Source organism: Malaclemys terrapin, chromosome 1, assembly GCF_027887155.1.
Source record: "Malaclemys terrapin pileata isolate rMalTer1 chromosome 1, rMalTer1.hap1, whole genome shotgun sequence".
NCBI classification, from domain to species: domain Eukaryota; kingdom Metazoa; phylum Chordata; order Testudines; family Emydidae; genus Malaclemys; species Malaclemys terrapin.
This window is the reverse complement of record NC_071505.1, coordinates 274,896,235-274,908,617: the sequence shown is the minus strand read 5'-3', so window position 1 is coordinate 274,908,617 and position 12,383 is coordinate 274,896,235. Positions and strand designations below refer to the sequence as shown.

The following is a 12,383-nucleotide window of genomic DNA, read 5'->3' as shown; positions in this document are numbered from 1 at the left end:
ACACTGTTAATTTCATTATACATTATTTCAGCTAACAATTTCACATGCACCTTAGTTTAAACCTATTTTACTTTTAATGGTGCCAAGTATAAAAAAGTGGAGAATAAGGAATACTGCATCTTCATCTCCTTTATAAACTGCCATTGCAATGAGCTGATTTCAAAGTGCTGGATCATATGGGTGTTTAAAAAAAGTAATGAAAATTTAAAGTTTAAAAAATCCTGTATCAAAGAGAATACTTGTTCAATATGTTTTCAGATACTATTGATGACTGGGCTTCACTATCCAGACTAAAAGCAGCCTTTTAAAATCACTTGGAGCGTAGCACTTTGTAGCATAGGTGCACATGCAAGCTGTAATGCATACAGTGTACTTCCTGTCTACCATTTATTCACACTGAGGAGGATAAAAATTTGCTCTTATTGCAAGAATGGGATGGTTCACATTTGTGTTTTACAATTGCATATGTACAGATCTAGTGTGTTGTGTAAAGATGACACCAGATATTCCTGCATGCTGTTTATGTTGTAAGCCATTCAAGTTGCAAATCTGCAACAGAACTTGGCATTTTAGAGGAAATTATAATAGGGAATATCAGACTTTGCATAAATGCAAAAGATTGGAGGTAGTTCTGAACCAAAACCCTTGGTCTAAGAACACCATTGGAGTCAGACGAAGTTCAGATCTGGATCTGAACATTGTGGGTTGCCAACCTTCTCTCTTCAAAGATAACTTCTCTTAAATCATTTCAGACCAAGAACAGAAGCATTAAAAATGGTCTCACTGAACATATTGGCCCAAATTCTGTGCACTCAAATACACATGTGAAGCTCACCATTAATTTCAACTAGTGCCTACAAACCCCAAAGGCAGACATAGCAGATTGGAGAGGTTATCTGGATAGAATAGCAACCTGAAAGCTCTTTCACACACAGATGTTTTATCTTAAACTTCCTACCTGGAGAATGCGTCAAGAGGGATTGTCTGAAAACTCCAGTATTTGATACTTCTGCCTCTGGACCTGTTTCTGATGTCCCTTACACTAGATGGTGTAACTCCACTGATTTTAATGGCTTTACCCATTTCACATTGGTCTAATCCAGAGTACAACCAGACCCTTTCTGTTATCTGCTGCAGTGTTTTTAATATGTAAATGAATAGACAACCAGATGAGAGAAATGATGACATCCCTTACTGCTGTTCCTGCAAACTACGCACACTGGCTTATCAATCTCCTTCTGGCAAATAAACTTTGTTTTCTAAAGATGAACTAGCTCCAAAAAATAAAAAAAATAAAAAAATATATATATAAAAAGAAGAGACACCACATTATTTGCTGAAGGGAATTTTTTGTGCACCAGTAAAGATCAGCCAAAAGTAAATTCTGGTTCCTTATGTTTAATTACTGCTACTTGAGTAATTGCTGATTGCGCATTAAAGGAAATTTCATACATTGACACCTGCTTGAACCCTTTTTCTGTTTTTAGAAGGACTGGTACGTTTCAAAGGACATTGAAGTTAATACAGGTGGGTCCGAAATGCAGGGCCGGCTCTAGGAACCAGCGCAGCAAGCAGGCGCTTGGGGCAGCCAATGGAACGGGGCAGCACGTCTGGCTGTTTGGGGGCAATTCGGCAGCGGGTCCCTCTGTCCCTCTCGGAGGGAAGGACCTGCCGCCGAATTGCCGCTGAAGAATGAAATGGCGGCGGTAGAGCCAAAGTGCCTCCGATCGCAGCTTTTGTTATTTATTTATTTTTTCCCACTGCTTGGGGCGACAAAAACGCTGGAGCTGGCCCTGCCGAAATGTAACCTACAGACAATCCTAATCATATCTCACATACACTGAACAAACAATCCTTTATATGAGGGATGCAACACTAGTAGTAAAATTTCATCTGCATAGTCAGGAGACCCCATGACAACCCACCCACCTATAGTGTGCTCTTGGTTTGTTTCAGTCACAGCTCATTACACTGTCCCGTTCACTCTCCAGTGGGGTCTCCAGTGCTGGTTATGAGAAGGCTAGATATTGAAATAAGCAACAGAGGGTCCTGGGGCACCTTTAAGACTAACCGAAGTATTGGGAGCATAAGCTTTCGTGGGTAAGAACCTCACTTGCATCTGAAGAAGTGAGGTTCTTACCCACAAAAGCTTATGCTCCCAATACTTCGGTTAGTCTTAAAGGTGCCACAGGACCCTCTGTTGCTTTTTACAGATTTTACAGATTCAGACTAACATGGCTACCCCTCTGATACTAGATATCGAAATGTTTCTTTTGGATTTGGATATCCTACCTGATCATGAGAATAGGACAGGAAACGAGTGGAAGAGGCAAGCTCATGCAGTGACAACAAAGACTTTTTTTTTGGTGCTGCTCTTTTAGTTGGGGAGCAGGAGTTGAACCCTTTTGATGCCATTATTTGGAGAGCTGATCAATTGTTCAGTATCAGGAGAACATTTACAAATGTATTTAGGGATGATCAAACTTTGGGCCTGCCAATCTTTATACAGTAGTGTCCCTTTAACGTTATTCTTCAATTATTTGCACTTGTTTTAGTGTTTAGTTATGCCTTCCTCAGCTGCTGGTTGAATTTTTCTAAAGATTGTTTTGATTTAAGAAGCCCTATAACATTATAATTGTTATTTCAGGAATCAGAAGTTAATTCAGACTGGTCAAACATCATGGCATCAAGTGGCATCATGAATTTAATTTGTGCAGTTCCTGGAACTAAGTGTTCATAATTAAACGTACTGCAGAAGATGTTATGTGTTTACTTTTTATCTCCGAACTATAAACATCTCAACAAACACAACATTTCACCAAGGCTCTTTGTCACTTTGAGCTGAATAACAGATCCTCACGAAGAAGAAAAAAAACCCTGTTCTGTTTTAAAGAACAATTGCTTGCTAAGAGTTTCTCCTCTCTTTACCATACAATTTAATTAATACAAATTGGTTCACAATTATGGGGCTGCATGGGAAGGATAAACAATTTGCATTCATGTAAACTAAGGAGGTTTGGGTGGAAGATGCCTGCAGCGGCAACCTCTGGATCCTATGTGAAGGGTTATTTATAGCATACTGGAGGGTTGACTAATGTCTCCTTATCCTGTACTTCCAAGTGAGGAAACTAGCACCCTGTGGATCATCTCTTTCAGAGAACATCTCTTCTACTCTATTAACCCATTAACAGTGGGGGTTTCTCAACCCCCTCACCTATCTCATCTTTCCAGCCACAAAATAACTATTATATTTGATGGGAATTAAAATAACTGTGGTACTTAGCAGGCCAACAAACATCAGAAAGAATAGCGTAAGCTGTCAACATAACACAAAAAATCCAATGTGCTAGTTCTTTATGGCCACCTTAGTTGGTACAAAGATTGGGTTTTGCAAGTCCTCATTATGTTTTTGTCTTGAAAGCCATTTCATTCATTATTGCTTTCACCTGTTTGAGATGCAGCTGTTTCTTTTCTGCTTTTCCTCACTAGCAGTGGTACATTCAATTCCATTTTATGGATGGCCACGCCACTAATCTTGGTGCAAGTGGATATAAGATATGTTTCACTGTTTCCTTGTAATCAAATACATGTATGTAGACGGGGAGGATGCCTGGGTGACAAAAAACTGCACTTTGAAAACAGGGCAGTAGCTTGTAGATGGGGTCTTTCTATACAAACTGTTCTAAACAAATCCACAGCAGAGCACAGATGCTTATACTGTACTTCAGCTGAAATGCTGCTACCCCATTTTGTTTTACAGACTTCAACAAAAAAAATCTAAGAAAAAGAAAAGGTTACATGTTTGGTGTCCTTTAGGTCATAATGACAAACTGTGGTGAAATAGTAAAACGCCACCATCATTATTGTAAAAGTTTGCTTAAGTGCCACTACACTTCAGACAGTGGAACTTCTCCAGCAAAATCTTCTCACTGACTTTCATGCAGCTTGTTTGTAGCACAGATCAGGTATATTTTATATACTGATTAGACGATACTCAAAAAAGGGGGAGACAATGGAATACTAAAGGTCTAGAGGTTTTGTTTTTGTCATTGGTTTGTGTTATCTGATCATCAAAATAGCAATAATTCTCAAGAATAAAATGTCCAACAGCTGAGAAAATGTACCGGCCAAAAATGTTGTTAAAGGACACAGTATGGAAAATAATGCCCATTTTTGTAGCATTTAGGTTGCTATCTCCCAGGTGAACATGATGACATTTTGGGGGGTTGCCATGCTGAGGGGCTTTAACTTCAGATGGAAAGGAGAAGAGTGGCACTTCTTTTCCTGCTTTTTTGTTATGGACATCATGGAATGTCCTTTGTGTTAACACTGTAGAAGAGGATTCAGCCCTGCTGAATGCACGTAGTTAAGAGACCCAGCTCTTATACTCTACTTAACAAGTAGCGTTTCTCACACCAGCATGTGCCTACGGCGGTGCAGTGCCAAGTGATCTGAACGGGAAAAGCTGCGGTCACAGTCTGCACACTTGAATGGCTTCACTCCTGTGTGCTTGCGATAGTGCCTTGTCAGTTCATCTGAGCGAGCAAACTTCCAGGTGCACCCTTCCCAGGTACATTTGTATGGTTTTTCTCCTAGGATAGACAAGAGAGAGAAAGAAACAGGTAGTGACTTTCTATTCAGTTGATCCCAGTCACTCCAAGCCCTTCTGCATGCGCCCCTCTCCCACTGCCTCTGGGCGGTTTAAGGAAAATTTTCAAAATTTGTACTTTCTGAATCTGCAGATTAAGACAAAATATTTTGGTCCAGATTTCTTCAGTCCTACAGGAGTCACATGACTAAGAGAATCAACTGGATTAAGGCAACAGCAATCTGAGGACAGAGCTTTGTGCAAGCACTATCATTATGACAGTGCAATCTTTTTAGCTTGCACTTCCCCAGTCCACACCTGCTCTCAAAATGGCAGACTCTCCTCAGTTTTCATTCAAAGGCAGAATGCTAAAGGGAAGTCGCTCATTAGAAAGGCTCCATCATTTTTACAAACCACACAACAGAACATTTACTAGCACATTGTAAAAAGTCTATAAAAATAAAATACATTTCTCAAAATAAACAGAAAAAGAGCAATCAGTGAGACTCTCTCCTTGTTCTTGTTCAGTTAGGGTAAATTCAATGGGATCAGAGCTAGGCCAATTCTGAATGCTCTGGAAAATGTTGTACTTAAAAAAGTAAAGTGCATTGCATAATACAGGTTCTATATAAGTCAATACAACACCAGCAGAATAATTCAAAACAGCCCTATTTTATCATTTACAAAATAATAATGTTGTTATGCAAACCCATTTCTATTCCTCTTATAAGCCACAAATTTATGTAATTTCATAACCACCCCAGCACTCTATGGTGACATGTTAACTGCTCTTGGGTATCTCCCATATTCAGCAGTCTAGTGTGCATCAAAAACTGATAAAGAAAACCAGCTTGAGGTGTTTTTGTACACATACATACGTGCTTTAAGGAATGCCACTGGCAAATTGAATTAGAATGTAGAAATTCATCAGGTATACTGTGGTTACAGTTGCTAAATCAGCCAGCCACAAGCAGTGTTATGAGGAAAAATGCATCTCTACCTCAATGATTTCTTTATTAGAAACCATCCGCCCTAGCTTATTTATACTCTTGTATATTTAGGCTCCCTGGAATCCTGAGCAAAATGAGGAGCAAAATACTACTTCAATTACATAAAACAGTGAGAGAACGCTTACCTTGGCCCCCTACAGCACCTCCCTGCAGGTGTCTCTCCAAAAGTCAACAAACACTTGTTGAGCACATTATAATTTCAAAGGAAAAAAATCTCACTCATTTCCCAGTTTAGAAAATTGTTGCCACGTTTTAGAGGGATGAGACCTGAACCTCCAGATGAAATGGCAGCGTGTGACTTTATAAAGAATTCATTTGCTGCACACATATATAGGTATAGCAGTAACACCATTTGAGCTAATAAGAGTTATACCTATTGCAAACCATCTAGGACAGGGGTAGGCAACCTATGGCACGGGTGCCGAAGGCGGCACGCGAGCTGATTTTCAGTGGCACTCACACTGCCCGGGTCCTGGCCACCAGTCTGGGGGGGCTCTGCATTTTAATTTAATTTTAAATGAAGCTTCTTAAACATTTTAAAAACCTTACTTACTTTACATACAACAATAGTTTAGTTATATATTATAGACTTATAGAAAGAGACCGTCTAAAAATGTTAAAATGTATTACTGGCACGCGAAACCTTAAATTAGAGTGAATAAATGAAGACTCGGCACACCACTTCTGAAAGGTTGCCGACCCCTGATCTAGGATATACTGTATCTATATGCCAGCTAATACCCTACAATTTGCACTGCTTCTGATGTCTGATGGTGAAGTAAAACAATTACTGCAAAGACAATCCAGTATTCTGGGTTTTGAATTGATTACAATACATATCTGGAAGCAACAAGGAGGATAGGAACTTTGTCAATCTAATTCTGTGATCCTCCATTGCATGCAAAATGCTGAATAATATTTATTGTGTTCTGGATGTGCATGGCATCTGGCTCTCGAAATTCTGCAGCTAACATGAGGTGTATGAGCATGAACTAAATGGCAGATGGCTGGCTATGTGTTCTTGCCAATGACAAAGTGCTACAAAACGTACTCACATTTGCCACGGAATTCTTACATACCGTTGCCACAAACAGTTGGTGTGGAATGCTGTACAAATGTACAATATTCCATCTGACCTGGCAGATCTATACTAATGGTCTCCTCATGTCATATGAATGATTTCTAACTACAGCATGCGTCACTCCATCACTGTGCCCCCATCCTAAACACATTGTAAATCTCTTTTCATTCAGACTAACTTAAACAGACCTTTTTGGTTCCTCTGGTAATAGAGGCTTCCAAGGCAAAGTGGGGATGCAGTTAGTCTAAGTGCAGTACATTAAGCCACATGGGTACATGGGTGCTTATCTGAATCATATCCAGATTACCTGAAGCTCAGAGGTCTGTAAGACTCAGGGCCTTCCCCCTCCTCACAGCCTCCCTCCCATAAAAGGGCCCCAATGCCCCTTGACTTGGAAAGAGGAAGGCCAGGGGAACTGGCTTCTGCCCTCAACTAGGAATGAGACATACCAGAGATAAGTAGTGAACCACTCCCACTGGGCCATTCCCTAAGATGACAATCCTGCAGGTAAGAAGTATGTGGAAGATGTGGAAGGAGGTGGTTCTGTGGCCCTGAGCTGAAGTACTCCAGCTTCAGCAGCCAGTCTCCCTTCCTATTCAGTCCTGCATGCTCAGCCCTGGAAAAACTGGTACTGGGAATGAGCCTGGAATCACCCCATTCCTCTTTGACTAACTGTGGGTAGGAATGGAAGAAAAAAGAGACGATAGGAAAAGGAGGAAGAAACCTGAGACACAGAGGGTATGTTGATCCAACCCTGTGAATCAATGGAGTTTAAAAAAAAGCAATGAAGCTGCAAAATTTTTCCCATATTTGGCTGGGATGACCTGGCCCCTAATCTACTGCTCCACCTTAGGGCTTCCTGGTTTTTGTGCTGAAATCTGATGGGTAAGAAAATATGAGCTAAAGTAAGGTACCTCAATGAGAGTGCACTTTTAGTCCTAGAGAAGTGGCTGGTGGAGTTCTGCTGCATGACTACTATTGTACAATGTATGGTTTAAATGGATTAGGCAGGACTGAAAAAGGACCATTGTGGAAGGACAAGGCTCTAGTCAGTAATGTTGATTTTCTTGTCCAAAATAACCCTCCTATTGTTTGGCAAGGTTAATTACATTTAATAAGTTGCAGGTATGACTCAAATCCAAAATGGAACTAGTCATTTCTACTTTCTATTAATAACCCAAATATTAACATCTCTCCAAAACATCCCTTGTCCTAGTCCAGATGCTACCCTCCCAAGTACCTTAATTACTGTTATTAAATTATTTATCTCTCCCCACCCCTCTTACTCTCAGAGCAAAGCACTTCAGAACATACTTAACGTTAAGAACATGCTTAAGTCCCACTGACTTCACGTTAAGAATGTCATTGTACTTAATAAGTGCCACAATGCCTAATCAATTAGCCAAAATCTAGCTTCTACCCTTTCCCAACCTATATCCTATCCTCTGCTGTTTCCCAGCCCCCAGAATCCCAAACAATCACTTCCCTCCCATCTAACCTGATCACTTCCATAAGATCAATCACCTAAGGAAAGTGCTCCCTCACTCTCTCCATCCACAGACATTCAGATATCCTATTTCATGCAATTATGTGAACAGGGGACAGCGCCAGGCATCAAAAGGGATCTCTTTGCCATATGGACTCTCCTCTGCAATACTGATGTGTTCTACTGAAGCTTTTCCCAGAAACAGGGATTGCTGTCAAATGCTTCAATTCCCCTGTAGACTATTATGGAATAACCTGCCTTTGGGGAAATTTCTTTCTACCCTCAGGCAGTTAGTGGTTTATGTCCTGTAAAAAGAGGTTTCATGTATTTTAACTGTGACTGTTCTAATTATCCATATGAATTTATTTATATCTATATCTATCTATATAAAATCCATGGAAAAGCCTTGCAATTACTTCTCACTGTTTAGGAAGTTATTGCTACAATACACTCGTAACAAAATGCCCAGTGTGGAGTACCTTGTCATCTGGCGGCAGTGCCTATATCACCATCAAATTAATTCCGAATTAATCACACCCACACTGACACGATGGTTGGGCTGGGAGTTACAAATTGATGGCGACAATAGATGACTAAATTTGGGAGTGAACCCAACAAATGCAAAGTGTTTGAACAGTTCAAGAATCTCTTTACAGTAAAATGGCCATTGTATAATTAACAGCCTTAGGCATTCCCAGAGGAACACAACAGATTGTAGAAGCAGTATAAAGGCAAAAAAATGATGTCATTTAAAGCTTTATTCAAATTAATTTTAAACAGTAGTGTCAAATAGTTTTGAATTTTTAATGAAAAACAGCAGCACTTAAAGCATTTTCCCACTTCAAAGTGCTTTATAAACCTATTTTTAAAAATGATTATTGCTTTACAATAATCAGGCTTCACCACAGCCCTGGGAGGTCAGCATTATCATCTTTATTTTGCAGATAAGAAACTGAGGCAGAGAGCTTAAGTGACTTTCTCAAGGCCCCAGAAAGAGTGAATGGCAGAATTAGATTTACAGATCTCAGATCCTGACTCCCTGTGCTCAGACCTTCACTCACTCACTCTACAAAACCCAGAATACCATTGCAGCACTAAGATTTAATACATTTTAAGGAAATGTTTTAGAAGACAACTTTAGAATCTATGTACTTGGTCTGAGCTCCTGACTCACTATATGTCTCTGGTGAAGTTACTGAATTTGACTTTTATGTCTTGGTACTAGTAAGATATGCAAATACAGCTGTGACGCTGGCAGGCTTGATGCCAACTCTTGCCAAGACTGCAGGCATTAGCTAAGAACTAACAAACTCGTAGCTGGAGACCAGACCAGTTCACCTTACCTTAGTTTTGCTCAAAATAGGTATTAGTCTTATAAGAATGTATTTAATGTCTCAACTCTATGAAATGCTTGCAAGTTGCTCCATGCATTAACTAATTTATAATGTTTGTATTCCGTGCTATAAGAAAATATGTAAGTTTTGCTTTATAACTTTGAAAATGTTTGCTCTGAACTTGTGAACCTAGGCACAGGAATGTCTCCTCCTCCCATCCAGAAGGACTAACAAAATCACATAGGCCATCAAGGAACATTGCAATACAAAGGACTGGTTAATGGCCCTATCACACCTGGGAAATGCTACGTGCAAGGAAGCTTGTCCTGTGGACTTGGAAGCTGAATGAAGGAAACAAAACAAAGACCCAGGGAAATTTTCCATCTCTCTCTTTTTGCCCGTTTGAGCTCTGTGACAAGGCCAGAGATACCAAACTGCAGCCGGAAAGACTCTTTGAATTGATGGATCACAACAACTCTGTCACCCTTAGGATATAGATGATAACCCATTTGTGTGTTTCAGAGTAGCAGCCGTGTTAGTCTGTATCCGCAAAAAGAACAGGAGTACTTGTGGCACCTTAGAGACTAACAAATTTATTAGAGCATAAGCTTTCGTGGACTACAGCCCACTTCTTCGGATGCATACAGAGTGGAATAAATATTGAGGAGATATATATACACACATACAGAGAGCATAAACAGGTGGGAGTTGTCTTACCAACTCTGAGATGCCAATTAAGTAAGAGAAAAAAAACTTTTGAAGTGATAATCAAGATAGCCCAGTACAGACAGTTTGATAAGAAGTGTGAGAATACTTACAAGGGGAGATAGATTCAATGTTTGTAATGGCTCAGCCATTCCCAGTCCTTATTCAATTCTTTGTTGATTGTGTCTAGTTTGCATATCAATTCCAGCTCAGCAGTCTCTCCTTGGAGTCTGTTTTTGAAGTTTTTCTGTTGTACAACTCCCACCTGTTTATGCTCTCTGTATGTGTGCATATAGATCTCCTCAATATTTATTCCACTCTGTATGCATCCGAAGAAGTGGGCTGTAGTCCACGAAAGCTTATGCTCTAATAAATTTGTTAGTCTCTAAGGTGCCACAAGTACTCCTGTTCTTCATTTGTGTGTATATCTTTGCTTGCTTTAATCTGTAAATAACTCTTATTTCTTTTTTCTAGTCAATAAACCTTTAGATAGTTTATTACAGGATTGGCTACAGGTGTTTTAATTTTTTGGGTGTAAAATCTAGGGTACCAATTGATCTGGGGTAAGTGTCTGGTATCCTGCGACTGGAAGCAACTTCACCATTGTGTGATTTTAGAATAAATAACCATTTATCACAAAGTCCGGTTTGTCCTGGTGGTAAGATAGACTGGAGAGTCTAAGGGGACTGTCTGTGACTTCATGGTAGGACCGTTATAGTGATTTGGGAGTTCACATTTGTTACTGGCTTGGTGAAATCTAATTACAGAACACACTACTAGTTTGGGGTGTCTGCCCTGATTTTGACAGTCTGCCCTGAGGTAGGCACTCACGGTTGTGAGCCACTCCAGACAGCATGACAACAGCATCTCTCTTGGACAAGGGGCAAGTTTTATATCAGCTAAGCAAGTTTGGGAAACTAAATTATAAGAATTGAGGCGGAGCATAATCTAGTGTAATTGGTTGGGGCACACAACTTAGTATTCAGGGTTCTATTCCTTGTTCTGACAGTAAGGGCAGGTCTTCACTACAGGAGGGGGGTCGATTTAAGATATGCAAATTCAGCTACGCGAATAGCGTAGCTGAATTCGACGTATTGCAGCCGACTTACCCCGCTGTAGGGACGGCAGCAAAATCGACCTCTGCGGCTTCCCGTCGACGGCACTTACTCCCACCTCCGCTGGTGGAGTAAGAGCGTCGATTCGGGGATCGATTGTGGGACGCGATAAATCGATCCCCGAGAGGTCGATTTCTACCCGCTGATTCAGGCGGGTAGTGTAGACCTAGCCTAACTCAGTATGTGACCTTGGGGAAGGGAATCAGTTTCTCCATGTGCAAACTGGGATAAAACAGTTTCTCCAATTAAAAATAAGTATAAAATCTACATCCAACAGAACAGAGGGAATTTCATGATGTTTTTGACAATTCTTAACGCTATTATTTATATTCTCAGTCACTGATCATTCAATTCAAAGTCAGCTACTTTTATGTTTCCTTATCTTTACATGTTCCCTCTACATATAGCTCTTGCTCTCACCTGCACTACTCTGCCCTGGCCATTAGCACGGTTCTTGATTGTGATCATATCCACTGTGTCCCCTCCACTTCACAATCATTCATATTTATTGCCTCCTGTCTTTGTGCATGGTTTCACACTGCCCTCTATGCCTAGAATGACCATTGTTCTCATTTGCCAACTCACCACCCTTCTTTCCTTCAAACTGTCCTAAAAATCCCTTCTTCTGCCTTGCCCACAAGAAGCCAGTTAATAATGTGGGGAAATACACGCACAAAGTTATACCCAACTCACTGTGTCTGTATCAGGAGAGGGGAATAAAACCAAAACTAAAACCCTGCACCATCACTGCTTTACTTTGACTCTTCGGGTTTGTGACTCACTATGTTGATAGGACCTATATAATACTCTAAGATAGACAGACTTAACTCTTTGGGACAGGGATTCTTCATCTTTTACCTACTACCCAGTGCCAATCACATTGCTGGTGCTTACACATAGTAAACACTAATGTGAATGATGATAATAATTAAATCAAAGGTAAAAATAAAGTTATAAAGATTTCAAAAGTTCTGCAGAAGAAAATACACTTTTCTAGAGAATTCAAGGTATTCAGAGAATGGAAGTGGTACTTCTGCCTGGCAATAAATGCAATCTTGTAAAAT

The 12,383-nt window shown here is 40.2% G+C and overlaps 1 protein-coding gene across 5 annotated transcripts in view; it reads right to left on the bottom strand.

The window, feature by feature from the left end:
- Positions 1 to 2,172: 2,172 nt before the first annotated feature.
- KLF12 (KLF transcription factor 12) overlaps positions 2,173 to 12,383 on the bottom strand; it is a 341,692-nt gene continuing 331,481 nt past the window's right edge. For all 5 annotated transcript variants that reach the window (XM_054013293.1, XM_054013310.1, XM_054013302.1 and 2 more), the window contains one exon: positions 2,173 to 4,592. In XM_054013293.1, coding sequence (XP_053869268.1) covers positions 4,411 to 4,592 — 182 coding nt within the window. In that variant the 3' untranslated portion in view covers positions 2,173 to 4,410. The remainder of the gene's footprint in view (positions 4,593 to 12,383) is intronic.